The 22,148-nt window shown below is 40.1% G+C and overlaps 1 protein-coding gene across 6 annotated transcripts in view; it reads right to left on the reverse strand.

The window, feature by feature from the left end:
- LOC142061300 (rho GTPase-activating protein 7-like) overlaps positions 1 to 22,148 on the reverse strand; it is a 54,892-nt gene that overhangs the window by 14,655 nt on the left and 18,089 nt on the right. For all 6 annotated transcript variants that reach the window (XM_075102139.1, XM_075102138.1, XM_075102137.1 and 3 more), the window contains exons 2-3: positions 2,821 to 2,892; positions 1,275 to 1,356 (exon numbers count right to left, since the gene is read on the reverse strand). In XM_075102139.1, the coding sequence (XP_074958240.1) occupies positions 1,275 to 1,356; positions 2,821 to 2,892 (154 nt within the window). The remainder of the gene's footprint in view (positions 1 to 1,274; positions 1,357 to 2,820; positions 2,893 to 22,148) is intronic.

Consider the following 22,148-nt stretch of genomic DNA (forward strand, 5'->3'; position numbering starts at 1 on the left):
CTACCATGGAGTCTTCATTATTGGTGTCAAAGACTGACCTTCTCTTAGAGGTTCTCCATACATTTTGCCAAAAACAGCGCCAACTAACAATCCCGTCTTAAAATTAGAGAAGAGGGACATAATTAATCAGTTAATTAAAATAATATTATGAGATTTAATGATTTGAAAATGAAAGAAACTGTTAGTGGGCTTCTTAAAAAAATTTAGAAAAAAAAATGAAGACATTAGCCTGTATCCTCGGAAGGAATTTATTATGGTTCATTTTAATTAAAACTTGTGGAATCAATAAAGCCCCAAACTAGTCAGTCACTTAACTGTTAAACAAATATGTGGCACCAACAGGGAGGCACACTGACAGCCTTCAAGGAACACACAAGACAGAAGTCAAATCAAGAAACAAAATATATACAAAGTTTTCTAATATCTGCTGTACATTTCAGAGGCAAACAGCTCCTGCTGGTGCTCCCACTACAAGCAGAATTTGAATTCAGGTGACCTAATATCACAGAAAAGGATGAAACCACTTTGCCAGAACTTAAGAGTTAGAAATTCTTATTGCATCCCTTGGATCAGCCAACCGTTGTGGCATGGATAGTCGGGAGTACACTTCACTGGCTAAACAATCTCACCATGAAAAGGCTTCAATAACTGCAGTACATAGTAAAGTAGAATGCCTCTATCCTGGCACTCCTACATGGGGAAAGTCCAAAGAGCAATGAGTTTGTCTTTGCAGTGATGATGCAATTTCAATTCTGTGCTGTGAACAGCTGTGGCAAAACAATAACTTCAAATCAATACCTTTGCTTCTCAAAAAAAATATTCAGGAAAACAAAACAGAAACTGTATCTCTTGTGCAGATCACTTGCTGCTTACCTCTTGGAACAGCTCTGGGGAAGTGCACTAGTCAGAGGAAATCCCTGCACTCTGTAATATGCAATTCTAAAGATCAAACTGTCATGCTACCACATGCTTGCAGGGAGCCAATTATTCTTTCTCAGCCTGCAGACATTTCACATTACAGAAAATACAGATTTGATACTTAGTATGTCACTGAGAGCTTGGCTGAAGAAGATGGGCAGACACATGCTTACTTTACCTTTAAATTCTTAAAACAGCCAACCTCGTTGGTACTAAAAGTATGTGCTTAAGTGTTTTCCTTCAGTGTTAGCATTAGTGACTTTGCTAGTCTCTGACAAAAACTAAGCATGAAAAGATGAATGACAAATAACTGTGGAGCCTGGAGGTATTAAAGATGATTCATAATTAATGTTTACCTGAATAGTGATTCAATCGCATCTCCATCTAAAAATTCATGATCTTTCCTCACAGTTTTTACATCAATAGGAAACTGCATATCTGTAAACAAAGAAGTTGAATCTGAAATCTGAGTTACAGTCGCAAAGACTTTGAATCTTGCAACATATTTAGCAGATGTGAAATAAACCTAAATCTATTTCTGTAGCTGTATATTCACACAAATACCCTCCAAGTAAGAAAGGATCAGTTCCTTAGAGCAAGTGGGAGAATAAATGTAGCTATTAGCTACAGGTAGACAAGCATTTGCTGCATTTCCAGGAGCTTGCAGTGACTAAGTACTATAGCCAAGAAATAAAAAATTAAAGTTTTACTTTGGTTAGATTCTCTGCACCTTCTGCCTTCAAGTACAGTATAAAACGAGGAGTATTTACATGAGCTTTTGCTGATGGTAAGGTACAATGCAGCACATGACGTGCCCTTTGAGCACAGCAGCTGAAGAGTTCAGTGACCCACTTTCTGAGATTTAGCCTTGCAGATGAGGGAACCAGTGAGATCCATCAGTATTTTCTTGGCTTACTTTTTAAACTTAATTTACCTAGTCAAGTCAGGACACTGCATGGCCAGCAAGGTAATACAGGGGATTCATTCTCTAGAAGCATGGCAATGTAAATTTCTACCAAACAGTAAGACTGACACCTTATGTAATAAAATCTGCTGTAGTCAAATGGGAAGCATTTCCGTACGGCATCATGTTTCGCAGTATACAGCTTTCTAATTTGGCTCTATGGCTTGACTTCCAATTTTTAATTTTGCAATGAACAAGGGAGGTGGGAATGAGAGCAGGCAGAAGTTATTGTTTGTTCTTTTAACTGTAGCTCTTTGATAAAATCTCTCTTAAAAATACATTTTCTTTGGTTACCTTCAATATTTGTAACAATAAACCTATTTTAAAGAACATCTTAAGGTATAAGCACAAATGTCTGAAAATTATATAAGTTCTCAACAAATCCCTATCTCCCCCACAAGTAATAAGCACTCTTTGTAGCTTTAACAACATGAAAACCTGCTGAAATTGCATTGTTTGGCTGTGGCTGGCTGCTTCTGAGTATCTGTTGTAAAAACTTGTGATTGCAAGATGATTTCTCCAACATTCTTTTTCAACAGAAACCAGTCTTGCTCAAGACCACCGGCTGAGGAGCCTTAGAAGAGTTTTGGTTGCAGTCATCGAGTTGGGAAAAAAACCCCAACACGCCAAGGGAAAGAGCCTGAGAAAATCATAAGCAACTAAAAATGACAGAAGCAGAAATTTGACTGAATTACAGTCTAACAATAACCAGGAAAGATTTGGTCCTTTACAGAGTTCTACTGAGTCCATGCAAACTAATTAAGATGTCACTTCCGCAAGAACACACACCAGGTTATTATTTTTCTACAGGTCTGCATGATGATATTACAGAATTCAGAAGTTCTTCCATCAAAAGTGTCAGGTTCTGAAAGAGTATTTATGTAAACCACTGTACTTGAATTCAGTGTCAGCTGCTTGACAAGTCTTTGGGATCATACCTTCAAATAGCTGGGCGTACTGGGGAAAACCAGCAGCTCTCAGCCAGTCGCAGGCTTCTCTGGCTTCAATTTCTGCAATGAGAACATAAAATGTTCACTTACAGTCCTCACAAGAGTTACGCTTTCACAATATAAGCAAGCTAGTTTACTGGTGGCTTCTCAGAGGATCTTGTATATGAATGTTTTGTTGGTATATTACTAAAAAGAAACAAATTCTTGTATCCGATGCACTTAAATGTACATAGCTCTGGAGTAGTCATTCCAGCATAGGATAGATAGCAAACATACGGGAGTCTGGATATGAGCACATACTTAACGCTGTCATACATAGGTGTACATCAACCACCCCTGAGATTTGGACAGGGAATCATCTGTTATATGTCGAAATGAGTCACCAGAGGAGGGTGTATGATACACATGTCTATGCTCTCGCACAGCAAAGCCCATTCATGCATTCCAGTTCTGAGAGATGGTGATAAGACACAAACAAATCCTATAAATAAACTTAAAATGCTATCACAACATTAATAACACTGGACACAGCCTAAGCATTCCCAGAACAAGAGTTCTCAGGAGTACCTGTTGCTAGGGTCTATCAATATTTATTTCCTTGCCAACTACCAATGCAACTTGGCAGTCACTTTAGCACAGCAGATGTCAAGAATTAACTGCTCATTTTGGGACAATTCATAAAGCCCTATGGCCAATACTGTAATATTCCTACAGGAGCAGGAGCAGAATATAACTTTGCAGAATTACAGAACACTCACCAGATGCCTCAAAAACATAAGCATGTTTAGTATGGGTACATGCCAGCAGGGGCTAAACTCTGCAAATCCTGGAACTAATGCATCTATTGAAGAGGAGAGGGTTCCCATACTACAGGTTTTGTACGTCTGCATGTACTCCAGCACATCTTACCACAGACACCAAGCAAAAGACAAAGACTTCTTTGAAATAAATGTTTTAAAAGTACCTTATAATCAAACATGCTCAGTAGAGAGAAATGTTTTTAAAGCACCTTAAAATGCAGCTACTAGGAGAGAGGAACAGACCTGTTTCTTAAAACTATTTTCTTTACATGTACACTCAAAGATTAGGATTCCAAGGTACTTCAAATACATACCTTTTCAAATTCACTGCTTGCTTTGCTCTAACTTCTCAGTTGTAAGTCATCAGTGCTACAGACTCAAGAAACTTGTCAAAAAACTTACAGAACTTCCATGATGTTATTATTCTACTTCTAAACTTTAAATTATTTCCATTATCACTTGATTCATTTGGACAATGCCATCATAACAAAAGCTTTCCTGCACAAAACTCTATGGCTTTTTAATCTGAGAATAAAGTGATACCACAGGATGATAAGACTATTTCTACATAAAACAGATGCATGACACTTTTTTTTTTCAAACTGCAGAACAGAAACTAATTTCTTCCACAATAGCCTATATAGACTATGCCTACATTTATTACTGTACTTAGTGCCATAATTTATCATAATCTTTATCATAACACAGCATTTGCTGAATACCAAGCCAGGGGACTGATAAAATGCAAGCACTGTACTCACAGAGCAAAAAAGGAGAGGAAAAAAAATCTGTAGAAGAGAGCCAGGAGGATGACCAGTCTAACACAAAGTCTTCACAAAGACAAAGTGATTTTCAGTTTAGAAAAACCCAGTAGACTCACACAACCAGCTCAGCTGTGGAGAAGCTATAGCTGTCCTCATTCCAGACCTCACTTTAAACTAGTCAACTTGAGCCTGTGCACAGCTTTCCTGAGCTCACAGAGGAGAGTGACCATGTAAGAGGCGAAGCTTACCCAGTTCCCAACATGTTAAAAGTACAATCCTATTTTTAGAGCAAACCAAGCCATGAACAGTGCTGCAAATCAGAACAGGCTAGAAAATATTTTGCAGCTATTGATGACATTTTCAATGAATGTGACTGAAAATACAATGACATTCTCACACTTAGAGGTGGCCTTTTCCATAGGACAAGGACACAGGAGCTGGGGGAATTTTCTGTGCTAACATAAATCTTCAGGCCTTTTAACATACCATTGCACAGCCACATGTTACAATGCCACTGCTGTGTTAGGAGACAACACATGAAGCACTAATAAGTTCTTGAACTGCATGTCTACAATTATTTGCCATTAGATTTGCTGCCATTATTTCACTCTTAGAATAACAATCAAAAGTGTCCTATGGCTACCACTATAGCTGAGGCACATCCATGCTGCCTCCTCCCAATCTTACTGGAAATTGAAATCATAAAGGGAAAATGGATGCCTAGGAATTTTACTCTAATGAAAGGAAATTCCCAGACCAGCTTGTATTACTATGATAATGATCAATATGAGAGGAGGAAATAAAAAGGAAATAAATAATTCCTGAAAAGGAAGTAACTGCTCTCTATAGGGCTGTACTCAGGACAGACATGCAAGACTGCTTTGCTTTTACGGCATGTGCAGCCTGAAAGACAAGTGAAAACTCATTAGATAGCAGTGGCAGGATACAGAGGAAGCACCCCAGCAGTGCTTTCTGTTAGGGACCCCAGAGAGGTCTCAAGATCTGGGAATAAAAGTCAGAGATATGTAAAGAAGAGCAATAATCATGAGTAGCATTAATGGCTAATGCTAACATACCCACCTTGCGCAGCAACTATTATAAATGTGTAACAGATACTTATAAACCCTGCCCTAATGGAGTTGCTAAAGTCAAGATCACAGTTCTGGCAACTTGCGTGATGCTTTAAGGGATGCATTTAAAAGCAGCCAAGGTTCAGTTTCCTGTGTAAGGTTCCCTCACGAAAAGCAGAGACAATCTTCTTGAAGACTCTTTGGGGCTATTCCCTCACACTATTTTTTTGGCAAGACAAATAGTACAGATGAGTTATTTATGCAGAAGATCCTTTCCTAGCTTCTGATCCTAGCTTGGCTTCACAGCCTGTCTTCTCTGCCTTGCCATGCAATGATGACATGTACCTTCCCAGCCAGCCTCACTGGCTGGTTACAATTTGCTTTCCCATTTCTGTAGTCACACAGTCACTACAAAAGAATCTTTCAGGTTTACTGACTGACTTTTAAAATAGAGGTACTAATAAACACAAGCTGATAGCAATTGCTTTGTTCTTCTTGATGTTAGAATAGCTGCTCAGGTGCTTGTATGAGAGAAGTTAGCTCTTCCTGAACAGAAACTGAAAATGGGGAAGCCTTCAAAAAGCTGAAGCATCCCCAAACGCTATTGCAATTGTAGCGTATCTGCCTGTGAGCTAGATGTCATACAAGACCATGACAACTTTTAACAGATCTTTTGGGCACTATCACCACAACCGAAAGAACGGAGCAACCTAAACATGCCACCTCCTTCTCATGAACTGGTTTCATAATAAAGCAGATGAAAAAAATTTATTTGCTCCAAAGCTTAATATTCTATTGTAGATTAGAGGCTGCCAGCAAAATTTTCATGCCAAGCCAGCTGTCTCCCCGTGGCCTATGGGTGATAAGTTACTACCAGATGTCTATGAGGAACAATGCACAAGTACGGGACATGTGCAATCCTGTGGCTGTACTATGTTACACAGGTCTGTTCTGGGCTGAAGACTCAGTCCAACCCCACTGAAAGCAGCATTCAGAGTGATGGCTGTCCCAAAGGCCACCAGCAAACCTTGCCTTCCCCGGCCGCTCCTCCTTTTTCTCCACTGTGGTGCCATTCTGGGCTCCACCACCTCCTTCTCTCAGGGGCCCCAGCATCTAGATCAGCTTGGCTGACACCTCCTTTCCTTCACCCACTTGGGTTTAAGACCTGAAAAACTGTGTTCCCCCATCTGAGCACTGTCCTGTTTGCAGACTGGAGAGCAAACCCAGGCTCATCAGGTACTTAGAAACCAGATGCTAAAACGTGTATTAAAACCCTATCAGAATGAACAGCAATGTTAACAGGAATGTTTGCAATAACGAAAAGACATCTGTGCTTGAGATTTAGGCATTCTTTCTGAGATTTTTTTCCTCACAAGTACCACCTTCCTAACAACAAGGAAGAGGCAGCAACTGAAACCAGCAAGAAGCTGTATATGAAAAAGGCCAGTCAGTCTTACTACAAGATGATCACAAATTTCAACTAAAGAAGAGCATCAAATTGAACTTCAAATTTTTAAAAATACCTCCTTTAAATGAAATGGGAGGATACAAATCTCTGTTTGAAAGCATAAGTACAATGAACCTTACTCTCAGGATGCAGCATGACTTTTCAGTTGCACAGATCTGCTGCCAAAGCAGGATTCCCCTGACTGTATGTTCCTACCCTTTCTCACCGACATGGCCGAGCTTGTGGGAGCAGGCCCGGCCAGCCAATCTGGCAGGAAACTACTCATTTTTTTTGACATGATAAGGATTATGATGCTTTAGCTTTCTGAGTTGGCTACCACACGTTCAGATGAGCACCAGTGGCAAGACAAGGGCAGTGGTGGGCACATGCAGGGAGATGCATGGGAATATGCAACTGCCCACCGATGGCCAGCAGCCCTTACGGCAGCTCAGCGCAGTACGGAACCTTGGCCTAATTGTATCATTTTTAACAGAGCTGTCATTGTAGCTCCCCTATTTTCAAAGTATGTTTTTAGGATATTTTTAAAAATCGTGGTAGATGCATTACTTCTATCTTCACACAAAATAGTTTTCTAGTTTTGAAAGATAGGAATCACATGATGATCTGGTCTTAATTCATCAGAGGGATTTGTTTTTAAGTCTGAATCATCCAAAACCATGCCAGTGAGCAAACAGTTTGAGAGGTTTTCTTGCTGTTTGCAGCACCCCTACATTAGTTACTCCAGGATCCTACCTGTCCACTTTTCTGTAGTATGCATGTGCAGTGCTTGCAAAAAGGAACAGATTTTCTCAACATGCCCAGTTAGGAGGCACTCACATAGCCTCTCCTCCCCATGCCATATGAGCACAGACAGGAGAACAGAAAGGAGGGAAGGACTGACACTGACTTTATTTGACTTCGTATTACAGCAATCTGAAAGGAAACAAAAAAAAATCCAAAGAATTTTGTTCTTTCCCAGTCTCTGTCATTATATAGGAAGATTTTTCTTTCCACATGGCACTAGTCCTCATACAAGGGCAACAGACAAGCAGACACCCAGAGCCCCGGCCTCAAAACCTGCTTGATTTGGCACAGCGCAGCCAACTGTTCCAGCACAGCAAGATGCTGCTGCCTCCTCTCATCACCAGCAACCTTGAACTACCGTCCCCTCAGCCTCCTCCAGAACTGGAGCCAACAAGCACTGGGCATGCTTGGCAAACTCTGCCATGCATTTTTCCTATAGCTCACAAGCCATCGTCTGTGAGCTGGCAAGTCCTTTATGCAGTGACTTGGATCCTGTCATTATTGGTTGTGCTGGCAGTGGTGGAAGCAACAAGGCTATTTCAGGGTCCATTTGAAGATAAAATTAACAGTTTCCCATTGCATCTTTCTGGTCTGTGTATCTTCCTGGGGCTATACAAGTCTGTATTACTTCCCTGTGACTTACAGCTGCTAATAAGGTAATCCATTTTATACACACTCTATGAAAAATGTATTTGCTGCTCTAGAACAATGATCTCCTGAGGATGTTCAGAACTGCATTATACCTGCAACAGGATTTTCAAGAACTTTTTTTTCTTAAGACGTCTCCTCTTACTTAAAGAGAGAGTCTGAATGTGTTCTGTACTCAATGTTGAAGGCTCAAATGTGATGCTTTCCAAGCAGGGTGTTTACACTGACCAGGGTAAGCAATGAGGGACTTGTAAAAGTGTCAAACTCTCCAAAAGCTAAGATGGATCATAAGTGGAAATGTTTATTCTGTTGTCCCTTGTGCAATGCAAAATAGAAAAGCATAACTGTAGTTTATTAACCTACTGGAGAAAGAGAAAACAAAAGGATCATTGCTTGGAATTTTTCCAGGATAATTTAGGCTGCGTGCAGATAGTGAGTATAAATGTCTGGAAAATGAAAAGGCCAAAATATTTGTCCTTTCGTTCCTACTTTACTATCATGCTGGTCTTTTGGAACCACAGCCAACTCTTCAGTTATCACAGCTGGGAACTGCAATGTGTCTCAGTACTTTGTGGCAACCTTAATTGCATCTTTATCCAGCTCCTTGGCATTAGCTTCCCAAGCTGATTACTAGGACTCCCAGGCTGACATTAGGATTTTTACTCAGGTCCTTGTCATTAGCCTCTCATGTCAGTTGCTGAGTCCTACACAAGTTTAAAGGCATTTTCTTTGCAGACCATATTAACTAAATTGACAGTGTTGGCTGATCTTTTAATTGCTTCTACATAAGTTAGAAAGGGTAGTGTTTGCTCTACAAGAATTTCAAAGGGCACAAGGGACTTAGGTATCTAACTCCCATTGACTTTAGGTGAAATGGGAGCATAACTCTAATTTTCAAATCCACACTTGAAAATTCTTATCCAAGTAAATGGAGCAAGAGACAGGGGATTTAGCTCCCTGCAGTGTAATCCCAGATATGTTGCTTCTCTATGCTTCGGTCCTGCTGGCTGTAAAACAGGAACAGATACAACATTCCTCTGACGCAGCAGCTCCTTATGGCTGATTTTTTTTATAGGACCCTTGTACGTGATTGAGAAATATTCAGTGTAGTATTCCTAGAAGGAACTGTAACAGGAAGGGTAACTGCTTGCTTCCAATAAAGGCAATATCAATAAACCTATAGCACAGAAATAAGAAAACCCAAAACAAAAGTATTGTCCATGCTCTTTTATCATGTAGCACTAAGTTTTCCTTAATTCTGCAAAATGCCAATAATACCTCTGCGTGTGACATGGGTTCAATCTACATATTAGGAGCTATTTAACCCAACAGAGGCTGGCCAGTAAGTGATTATATTTAAAAGAAATCTACCTTATCAGCCCTGCTGTGGGTATGCTGTGCTGAGCCTGCTTACAGCTGTTGAGTCCAGGTCACTGGAAAATCTTTTTCTTGGTCAATATACCCTGACTAAGCTTGTTGATGTTCAAAGATATGCAGCAAAGTCAGAAAACCTACTAAGTGGTTCCTAAATGCATCCAGCTATGAAGCAAAAGCAGCAGCTACTAGAAGTGCATGATGTGAAGTGAGACAGCCCAGGAACTATCGGCATACTAACGAAGTAGCAATATTGAAGAGGAACAGAAGGTCTCTGCAGCACCCACTTCAATTCTCACCCAAGGACATCACCTACCACAGCACAGCCGGCTGAGCCCATCACTGCAGGCCTCTCCTCTTAGGTAAGTGAGCTGGCCTTTAGCAGTTGGACCCTTTCGCCTCCTCCTCACAGCCCTGCCCTGCCCCATCCCACCCTGCTCCATGGGAGAGCGCTGCCACAGTGCCCCGCCATCCCGTGCCTCTCTGGTCCTCACCCATGGACTAGGGTAGCTGTGCGCTGTAGGATTGTAATGGCAGGGGCTTTCGGGCAGCCTCTGCAGAGTCAGGCACCAACATCGGTACTGTTCTCCCACACGGCACAGCTAGCTAGGCTGGCCTGCAGCTGCCTCCTGGGCTCTAGATCACACCTTTCCTCGCAGTGTGAACACACTGTATGGCACCCTGTTGCACTGTCTGTACCGCAGGATGGATGGCTCATAGATATCCACCTACATAGGATAGTTATCTCATTCCAATTACCTGCGTTCATTCAGAGTGAAGGAGTAACTGAAGGCAAATCAACACTTCATGGTTAAGTTGCTGGCTTACCTCAATGTTTTAATGTTTTGCCAATGTCATTTTGATGGATTACTCAAATTTTTACAAAATTGGCTACTGTTCCATTTTTTCCTTCCTAACAAATACCTAGAACAATGATGCCTCTAGCCTGCACATGAAAAATTAAGAGATACTGTGCCTAGTAGGAGACATTTTCTTTTTGACTTTAGGTGGAACAGAACAGGAGCTGGGATCCATGATTAAAACCAATGTCTGATCCCAGCTACTGAGTGTGACACAGCCACACAATGTGGTTATTGTGTTGCAATTAGGTCCCTTGCCACAATAGTTTTCATGGAACAGACAGAACCTTTACTTTTATTTTGCTTATATAGACTTAGTCTAGACAAAAAGTAGTTTGTGGTCTGAAAAAATCATATGCAGTTGAGCAATGGATCTGTGTGCTAAAAAATCTAGCATGCTTTGTGACCTTTACGACTAACTAGATTTCTTTGCATTTGCTGTAGGTCATTGCTGCTATGATTTTATTTTCTGCTTTTAATGATGCTGTTTTACTGACCTAAACTAATATAGCCCCGTCTCCCCACAAGCTCTAAATGTAGATGGTCTATTTTGTCACTTTAAATTTAGGGCAGGGGGGGAAACCACCAACTTTTGAGCTGATTTTGAAGCCAAGATGAGCAATATAAAATTGTAAGTTTCTAATAAAAATACATGATGAGCCTTTACAACCTGAAAAACCATTGTGCGGGAATATTCAACAAGGTACAGAGTGTCATGAAGGCTGGTCTCAGCAGAACATACCAAAAGTATTAATACATTTGAAATTATTTCCCTGGAAGTAAAATTTAAATCAATAAGTTTATATCGGCTGGACAGTTACGCATTACAGTTCTATAGGGCAGAGAAAAGGGTGGGATGCTGTGTTAATTTACAGAGGTAAAAAGATAATTCAAACTCTCTGAAGCAATCCAGATAACCAGATCAGGCTTTAAATTTCTGTAGGACAACTTCTTGTAACGTTTATGCTTTTACAATTTGGAGCTTAAAACATGATGGGAAAAAAAGAGATCGAAGGCAGTAGATAAGCAAAAATTTTCTATTTAAAACAATGGTTCTTCTGGATGTGGTGGTTCTTTTTGTTGTTGTTGTTTTTCTAAACGAAGATTTAAAAAGTAATTCATTTTTCTGTTCATTTCATTTACCCCAATCTCATTTAGGATCATTATACCCTAATGAAGTTGCAATTTAGAGATGTGTTTCATTATCATTAGATTTGTTTTCTGTATAACAACCAAATGCAAAATTTGCACAGACTTATGATTTATTTTTCATGCAATTGGTTCCTAAACTGGCAATTTCTATGGCACAATAAAAATGATGTTTGATATCGGCACTGGGCTACGCATTAGAAAAGCAATTAAGGTAGTCTGATATATGATGTCTAGCAATGGTTAGCTAAGAAAATGCTTTTTGCCAGACCCACCCAAAGCAATATAAAAAGTACACACCCTGCACTGATTAAATTCTCAGCCATGTGTTTGGGTTAGGGAGACAGAATATATAATTTAAATCTGGGGATAACATCAGTAGACTGCTTCCATATGATAGAAATGCTCCAACTAGACCATGCAGTTTCGCTTTCCCACTCATTTTCCTTTGGGCCTTTGCCATGAAATGACAATGCATAGACCTAAAATGCTCATTTTCTCTCTCTTTTAGGTACTTAAGTTACTTTAACACTAAATTTACGGCAAGCTTCCTAGTGTTGTATGGGTAACTGGTCAAGAAAAGGCCTACAGAAAATTTTATGGGGAGACTACTTCAGTATGACATAGCATTAAGTAAAGAATTGCTGAAGGCATTTCAGGAAGGAACCACATTCCCCTCTTTTGATCATTTTATCCATCCTATAGTACAAAGAACCTGGGGGATCCTTGCATCAGCCTCTGATTAGAGGAGGTTCAGCCCACGCAGCAAGTTTACACTACAGAAGCTGGTCCTTAGAACCTATATCTGAAGTAGGACTTACTGTTTTCACAAGGATGTCTAGAATAATGATGGTTCAGAAGAGGCATTTGGGTAGTTTCAGTGTGTCAAACCCACCACAGCCAGGCACCTGACCCCAGACTTCTGGGGCTGCTGGTGGAGGTTCCCATGATGAGGGAAAGATGACAAGAAAATCTATTTCTTATTCACCTGGGCTTTTCTGTTCCCAGCTCTGCAGCTCACCAAGGACCATCCAATAACATCACTAAAGTCCCAAAGCTTACACCATTGTTTGGGACTGAAGCCTGGAAAATGGGATCTTTTCCCCAAAATGGTCATTGGTGCTTGACCTCCTCTTTTCTGAAACCACTTACTTTTGCTGAGGACTCTCCAGAACCTTTCTGACATGTTGCATTGCAAGCTGACTTGACCAAAAACCCTAGCCATCAGCCTACTGTAAGTCAGCACATGTAGGGATTCTGTACACAGCATCTCCAAACCAGTTACATTCCACCTTCCTCAAATATGGTGAAAGAAAATCCCAGAGCGGGTCATTTTAAACAACTTAAAAAAATACTGCATGAACACAATTAATCATTTTTATAAATGAGCCCGATGCTTCTAAATCCCTTACTTATTCTTAACCAAAACTGTACAAAAGCCCCAAGTTACTGAGGTTATTTCAGACAGGCACTGTGCCGAGAAATGGAGACACATCTCATTAAAGCCAAAATTCTTACATATTTTAATTCTGATGTCACTGGAATATTTCCCATGCAAATACATTTACCAGAGATCACCTCGCTTCTTTCTTCCCATCACTCCCTTTTACTGTTTCCCACAACAAACGCCTTTCAGGAATCAAAGCTGAATGGAAGTTCATTTCTGACTTTCTCTTAGTAAGATCCCAAAGTAATTGCTTGCCATTTTCCTTGCTGATGGTCTTGAGTTAACATAGGACATCAAGAAATCTAACTTCAGCCATGACTATACTGGTAGGCATCAAGAAAGATATTTTTATCAGAACAAGTTGTTCAGAGAAAAGCTGCATGATTAGTTAAGGAGTTAGAACAATTGGGAGGAAAATGCAGAACAAAACACAGACAATACATTAAGACAGAGTTAAAAGAGATTAATATTAAAGGTAGTGGGGAAGAATTGTCAGTTATAAAGAAGAAAATAAGCTCAATAGAAAAGGATTTTAAATAGGCAATAATCAGATAAAATTAAGAAAAAAAAACAGGTTAATGAAAACAAAAACCTCTTGACAAGGAAATCCACTGATTGAAAAGTATTTTCCCAAGGACAAAGACTGAAACTTTATCATCTAAGACACAAGGCAGATTAGACAAACTGCTAGTATATGCATTTCAGGGAGCAAGATGTACGAGTGGAAACCTGGACTGGGTGACTATTTTTCTTCTCTTGTGACAAGAGTAAGCTGAATAAAGCCTTTAACCTTGCTTAAACAGAGGAAAATAATATTGTCAAAAACAGATTCTTGGATACACTAAAGTGATGTTGAGGTAAAGACAAAACATTAACCCATCATATTATAAAAGTAGCATCTAGTTATCATGCTGGTCTTTCTGTCAGAAAGCATCTGTACAAGAACAGAAGTATGAGAAAATAAGCACATTCAGTGGCCCCCCGAAATTAGCAGCCGATTTTCCCTGCAAATCAAAATAAAATGCTGTGGCTCCAAGTCAGTCAAAAAGCTGTTGGATTACAGCAAACATATCCTCATGGTTTGTCCAGGCTGTAGTCATTCAAAACTATGCAGATGTTATTTTTACAGTCTTCACCATCAAAATCTTAAAACATGATTAAAATATTTTAAATAGTTTTCATAGTATTCCATAATATTTTCTCCATCTCCCAGTGAAGTTTGCTTGGCTGGGACCTGCCAAGTGAAACCTGCAGCAGATAAAGCTCTCACATTTCCAAGCTTACCTCAGAAATATGGACCTGAAATGTGGAGACACTCCTGCTATGGATTTTGGTCCATAACAAGATCAGGTAATCATTAATTCTTATTTTTATATCTTCCTTTCAAAACTCAGCCTTCAACAATTAGGTGACAACAACCCACAGTGGTATGAAATGTACCCCTTACCTCTTCAGAAATCCCTGCAAAATAAAAACCAAGGACAATTCACCTTCTAATACCAGATATCAGAATCGAGAATAAAACATAAACCCCTTTTTTAAAGGAAATAAGTGAAGCATCCTTGTTATTCCCGGAACCCTTAGAAGAAGCTGGTCCTTTCATGTGGCTGTTTACCTGCTGCTGCAATAATCACAACCTCTCTATGGAAATATTGTGGAATTGCTGAGCCTGGAAAACAGCATGGAGTGTTGACTTGTCCAGCAGATGACAATTACTTGGTTTGATCTTCACTCCTTTAAATCTGTATGCCCCTATTTCCATTAAAATGGTGCAATCTGCTTCTCATTAGAGCAGGTCAAATCTCAAGCTGGAACTTAGCTTTTGTCTTCTGCTGTTAAAAGTAAATCATTTTTAAAGAGGAAAACGCTATGCTATCACAGTGAATTCCAGGGATTTTCTCCAGGAAGTTTTATAGTTGGACTAAACAAATTGAAGAGTTCGTCCAGAACTAGTGAAGTTCCTAAAATGTGGGTGAGAGAATGTAGTAACAAAGTACATAACATCTTGTTTCATAAATTCACCGAGAACATTTCACTTGAAAAACCCCAGGAGAAATATGCTTGTAGTGGGCACATGGAGTTCCCTGAGGAGTCTCCCCTCCAGGGATGTATATCCACATCAAACCTTCCTGCCTGGGAACAGTGCACAGAAGAGTTTAACTCTGGTGCAGAGAACAGAGTACCCAGAGCAAAATCACAACCCTGACCTGCTGACAACCAAGAAAAATGAGCGGAGTAAACACTTTGATTTTCTTGATCACTTATCTTTTTCTCCTATCTCAAGAGCCAATGACAAAGGCAAAGATAACACTAAAAGCAAAGCCACCAGTACTGATGAAGGCTCTACATAAAAGCATTAACACCATAGAGTATTGGCCCAGATGCCTGAGGAACACAGCTCCACAGTATCTGTCTTCACAGACAGAAGCCTCTGAGGAAGGAAAGCACTCAATTACCTGATAATGCAACTTTGTAGGCTTAATTTCAGTTCTTTCTACCAAAATGTAGTCAATGTTTTGCTAAAATAGAATTAGTTTCAAAGCATACTGAATCCAAATTAACACCAGCTTCTAACTGTTAAACCTTAAAAAATAATTTTGCATAACTTGCAGAAAATAAAATGGTTGTTGCTTGTATTTCTTACTTTTTCCACTCCCAGTAAATTATCCTCTCCAAAAAGTTTTGCCATCTGTTATTGAAGTGCTTTTCTAAAATCATAAGAATACTTGTGCTTGGATTATTTACACTCCAGCTGGAGGAGGCTCTGCATAGTGGAACGAATAAGCAGTTGAAACGGTCCTGAGGAAGCTTTTGGATCACACCTATTTATATTTGGACCTCAGATATTTGGGAATAGATAACTCCACTCTTTTCACATATACCACACACAGGCCCTTACAGATTCCCTGTCATTAATGTTTGGGTTTTTTTCAAAGTAGTATTATTTCACAAATGACAAAATGCTTTTCCCAGGCTGGGATCTGCTACTCTCCATAGTAAACTTTTGAAGCAATAACATATTCCCTAGAAGGAAACTGTAGAAGGGTTTCATGTGAGAAACAAATCCAAAATAGCAAGCCACAGCATAGCCTTGGAGATGTGTGCCAGGTCCTGGTCAGGCATTAGTAAACACAGTGTCCTGCCTTGGACAGTGGTGATCATTGCCAAAGACATTATGTAAAAATGCATGGGAGGAGGCAAAATGTCAAGAAATATATGAAGCTCCGCTACTTAAGATATGTGGAATTGTATGGAAAAGTATCTTCTTTCAACTCTTCTCACATAAGAAGCCAACAGATTGTAATCAGCTTTGATTCACAAAGCCTTCTTTCACAATCCCTCTGCCCACTGCTAACTACCTCCTTGGATACAGAATCTGCTTCTGTCAGTCCGGTGGGACTCTGACGTGGAAGTGGTGATGAGTGATTTGCCAGATACCTGGGCATGCCAGTTCTGAACAGAGATGGGGATTGTTGCATTTCCTTGGCACAACTGCTCAGGTTTTCAGTATAGTGCCCCACTGCTTGTGAAAGTTGCTCATGCTGGTTATGAATTTAAGTCCACCAGACACAGTTCAAAAAAAAAAAAAAAAAAAAAAAGGAAGAAAATCCACCAGCAAGTGGTAATTCCTTGCCCAGATCACCAAAATCACTTTGATTACCTAAAATACACACGCTCACTTAAATGGTACTGAACTGGGACTGGGGGTGGGAATTAATAATAATAGTTTTAAAAATCACAGCTTCTGGTGAACTAAATGGAGTTCAACATAGCACTCAGATGCCACTGTTCAACATTTAAATTCTTATAGAGGAAGAAGTTAGGGAAAGAAACAGGTTGTCTTTGTCTCAAATCTGAGATGCAGTCTATAGTCAGCAATGTCCCATGTCTTCTGAAGTGAATCTGAAATCTATCCACCCACTGGCTTTTCCCAGGAGCAAGCACCCAGCCAACAGCACTTTTTTTCAACTTGGAGTGATTGTCATTTTAGCAGCACATAGAACAAACTCACCAGGACATTTTGCGCTATTTAAGTAAATAAACCAGACTGCCCACTCTGTGTCTTACCAACATGCCTCCAAAATGGCAGAGACTTAAGCATGAATGGATAATCCATTTTAGAAATGACACTTTGACACTTGGGCTATATAACTTTTGGTACAAAATAACTAACAAGAAACAATTCTATGCCGCTGAGTCCCTTTGCCACATAGACCAGGCCTGAAGGTGTAAGGTTTTTCAAAAGTCCATTCTAAACTGTTCCTTTCCCAATGCAGAGGCCGCACGAACTGTGTGCCTCCAGCACTGATGCTGCAGGTGATGCACGCAGACACTAACCCTTTGGATGGCAGCACTGCCACTGTGCAGGAGTTTGGCTTGGTATGGAGGGAAATGGTGTCACAGATGAAAATGTCTCAAGAAATTGCAGCCTGCCACCACTTAAGCCTGCCACCATGTTAAGCATGTAACATACAGACTGACAGACAGCCAAGTCTTTCCCTCTGGAGTTCAGACATTGCTGTGATATTGCTGTGAACCAAGACCGAGTTAAATAGGATCGGTATCCAAACTCTGGATCCTCTGTCAGTCACCATTCTTGAAAAACAGCTGTTTCTTGCCTGATCAGAAAAGCAGAATAGTACCTTGTGCTTATTTTTCTTCCTATCCTCATTATACCTAAGCAGTTGAACAAAGCAGCTGGACAGAGGATTCCTCAAAGATCCAGCGGATGCTCATTCCAGCAATAAATCAAAGCAGCTGGACAGGTCAATTTTTTGCCAATCAGCCAAAGTTAGTACCTCCTAATTTCAGCGGATTCATTTTACACATGACAGTTACACAAGACAGTTGCTGGTTTCTAACATTATGGCTTAACAGCTCAGGAAGCAGCAATAGGCAAGAGCCATAGTAGACCAAAGATTATCCCAAGTTCACCTGTACATGCATTCAGAACTGCTTGGTTGGAAATCTCCTGAGAACAGGTTTGCTGGTGAATTTTTCCAAGAACTCCTTGCTTTTGAGCTAAATAAATGATACAGAATTAAAAAGACATCTGAATTTCAGTATTTTGGAACTGGTAGTCCAGTGGTATTACCATCAACATGTTGCCACCAACGTGAGCAACGTGACACAAAGGAACTTGTAGTATTTTATTACAAGAGAGCTAGATACAACAGCACACATGAATAAGAAGCAATAGAACATATAAACTTTGGAAATCTTGGTAATTTACTGGTGAAATTGCTTATTAGAATAGTAAAATCTGAAAGGTAATTAGGTTTTGATAGAATACTGACTGAACTGGTTTAACAAATACTTGCTTGACTTCTCCACAGTAGTTTGGCTTGGCCAAATTCACATCCTGTTTCATTATTTGCAAGCATTTGGAAATCATAATTTCGATCAGCTGAATAACTGGGGACCAATAGATCTTACCTACAGCTAGCATATTTGCTGTTTGGTATGAACAACTAATACCACAGCAACTTTGAGCAGTTTGCATTGCCCCCATATGTTGAAACTATTTTCAAAGATATTTGGTGAGTGTTTGCTGATCTATTTCCAGGTATGTGTCAACAGAAGAGAAGGAAAAAGGTGTGGTGTTTAGCTTGAGCCAAATCTATCATTATACATTATGGACAGATTTTATGCTCTAATTTATGTCATTTGCTATTTTCCTGGCTCAAGTTTATCATCAACAGATAATTCTTTAAAATCTTTGAGACCTTTCCAGAAAACTCTACAGTTCTTTTTCTGTGGTTTTTTTTTTTTTCTATGCACTCTTTTTTACAATATATGCTTAAAATTTTCATTTGAATCACTAATGTTAGGCCTATAGTGAACTTCTGAAAATGCAATTGTCGTTTGGGAGAAATAATAGCCAAAATATTTCAATAAATAGCCTCAATAAATTCCACAAGTAGATGTAGCATTTTCTTCCAAAAAGCAGAACAGCTTGTATCTGGACCTTAGAGAAGCTGAGACTCATTTTGGCTTTTCACTTTGGCACTTTAAATGAGAAGATGTCAAAGAGAACAAGTATAAAGCAACCAAGGCAGGAGGAGGGTCGGGGGGGGGAAGAGACTACAGATCAGAATCTGTAAGGCAAAGTGTAAAATTGCAGTAGTCACTTGTAAATCTGTTTTGAAAATGTACAAAATGTGCTGTCTAGGCAGGTAACTACAGAGATTCTCCCATTGCGCTCATTATATGAATTGTGACAACAGCCAAGAAACAGGCCCATATTCTGGATGCTTTAAAAATCATTTCCTTTGCAGTAATTCCAAAAAGTGGAAAAACCTTGGAAAGATGACAGTGGTGCTCTAATCATGTATCTCACTTTTACAACAGGTCTGGAATTGGCATCAAATCAATTTAAAGGCAACATAAAACTAGATTCAAATGTTATAGTAGACTCAGCCTCTTTAACAGACTACAATGTATCTCAGCAATGCCTAGTACTTTTCATCTCTACAGGGTAGTTGTTTATTGAAAGAAGAGACTTCATATAAAAACAGCTTTTAAAACATCTTATGAATATTTTAAAGCTCATAAAAATATTTAATATAATTAATAGATAAGGTGCAGATCTCACATCTAACACAGGAACCCCATTTCCCCTCTGCCCAGCACCCACCTGTCCTGACCTAAAATGCTCCACCTAATAATATTGAGAAGAAATTGCCAAAAGTCCTTAATCAGGTTGGATTGCAAATTCATTCCCTTGAGCTTCCTAAAATTTAGTTCCCTAAAAATGCAGATGGGCACCAAGCAGGGGGAAGTATTAAGAGAACCTAAATATCTCAAAACTGGGGCAGAGATGCCTGGCAGCCCCAGCACAGTTTGCTTGTCCTCCAGGTCCCAGAGAGCATTTCCGCTTGCACAACCGTACTCCCCTAAATACCAAGCACCAGGATGTGCTGAAACACCAGGCGGCTGTCCCCTGCCAGCTGTGGACCCGCCAAAGGATGGCTGAGCATCCCTCCAGCCAGGCTTGAGCCCAGCTGCGGCTGCTCAGCACCACTGAACTCCCTCACCTCGGGCCCCACATGCACTGGGGCTTTCCGACGAGAACTAGTTTTGCTCTGTGTTTTATAGATCCAGCATGTCTCTCGTCAGAGTTTAAGCTGTGTACATAACTCATGCTGACCTCTTCCTTCTTCACCGAAGCACTCGTCTGAGCCAGATATCTGTCGGGCGTCACAAGGCTGCTTAGTTGACTCACTATTTTTAAATAACTCACAAATATTTAAACAAAATTTCTATCAGCACTACATATCTAGAAGACATCCAGAAATGTGAAGAGTACCCAAGCTGGTTGTCCCAAAGTGAGCACACCATTGCAGCAGCTTACGGAGTGGCCTGCGGCTCCCACCAGCTAATGCAAAGGCCCTGGCAAGCACCTTGGAGGCTCTTAGCAGCTGGCAAAAAGTCCTTTGTGAGTCAAGCTAGGTACTCACAGTGCAATGGCCTGAGACACCAAGCCTTAAGCAGGGTTTAGTAGTGATTTGTGTTTTAGGGGACAACAAAGAACCCAAAGTCACTACCAAAGACATCAACACCCAATTTTGGTTCTGTGATCTCCGTCAGGCCCTTCAGCCTCTCCCAGATCCTCTCCTGGAGATGCTGAAAGGGCTTATTCTGGCTAACAAACCTTTGCCAGTTCTAAGAAAGGCTATAAGCCTAGGTCTGAAGACTAACTGAGCCAATGGTCCTATCCCACACAGCAGCGTGAAGTCAAGACAAAAGCCCAGTTGGATTTTAGTTCTAATTTAATATACATTTAAGATACATGGCTGTATCTTCCATAACATCTCTAGCTGGCCACAAGGTGCCCACTACCAGATGATAGGTGTAAAAGGCATCCGCTATCTAGGCACTACAATAAACCAACTTTATAATCAGTTTCTGCTCTGAAAACAGCAAGGCCAGTAAAATTGGGTTTAAGGCCTCTGGGTTGTTACTGCTATTTCAGACTTTCAAAACTCAAAAGAAAAGTATTTCACACATTTTGGATTTTAAAAAGATTGCTGTTAAAATGTTCAAAATAGAAATACTGATGCTAAAACATCCAAAGCACTAAAACCCATTAATAAAAGCACTTCAGATCAAAATATCTTGATCTGCCTTAGCTCACTTCAGATTTCAGTAGTACTCAGTCCTTGCTTAAGACTGAAGTAAAGCTTGGTGCCAGCCTACTTATGATGGGAGGTTGTGTACGTTCTTATTTGTGTCCAGGCATAACACAACTCCTAGCTTATTGAGCCAAACAGTTTTTCCTTAGATGGCTTGGCTGTGTAGGCTATTATAGGATGTGGAGCTGGCAGGTCACAACAGCATGTGTTGTCCTGGGGGAGGGCTGGCAAGAAGTATGAAGCAGACTTCAATTCTTCACCTTCTTTTTTAAGCAATGAGGCAGATAAAGGTGGCTAAATCAGCATAGCAGAAAATACACATGCCATTTCCTCTGCTGGCCAAACATCTAGAAAATTACTTGAGCCAAATGTCATAGGTTGGTGCGGAGTAAGATTTGGAAGGTATAAGGTACATGTTAGCTACCTAGTCAAGGTTAACAAGTCTTTTATGCATTCCATACATAAAAGGCTTTAGTAGGATCATGAAAAAAGATGCATTACCCTTTCAATACTAGGATGTCAGCACATGCAATCAGCTTGTAAGTTGTGCCAGGCAGAAGAGCTCAGTTTCTCACTTTCCGCAAAACATCTTGACCTAATATTTTGGACAATACAAGCCTTTTACATATTTCTCAGTAAGATCTAAATCTGTTTTGCAAAGAAGGTACCATCTTTATATCTACCATTGGCAGTGAAGTAAAAGGATTCAGGCCCCCTGAATCCAAATGCCCTTTCCAACACATTGCCCCTGCGTACAAAGTAGGAACCCAGACCTCGGCGCAGGTCAGTTGTTAGATGTGCCATTTTCTGTAGGTGTA

This window comes from Phalacrocorax aristotelis, chromosome 8 (assembly GCF_949628215.1).
Source record: "Phalacrocorax aristotelis chromosome 8, bGulAri2.1, whole genome shotgun sequence".
Lineage (NCBI taxonomy): Eukaryota > Metazoa > Chordata > Aves > Suliformes > Phalacrocoracidae > Phalacrocorax > Phalacrocorax aristotelis.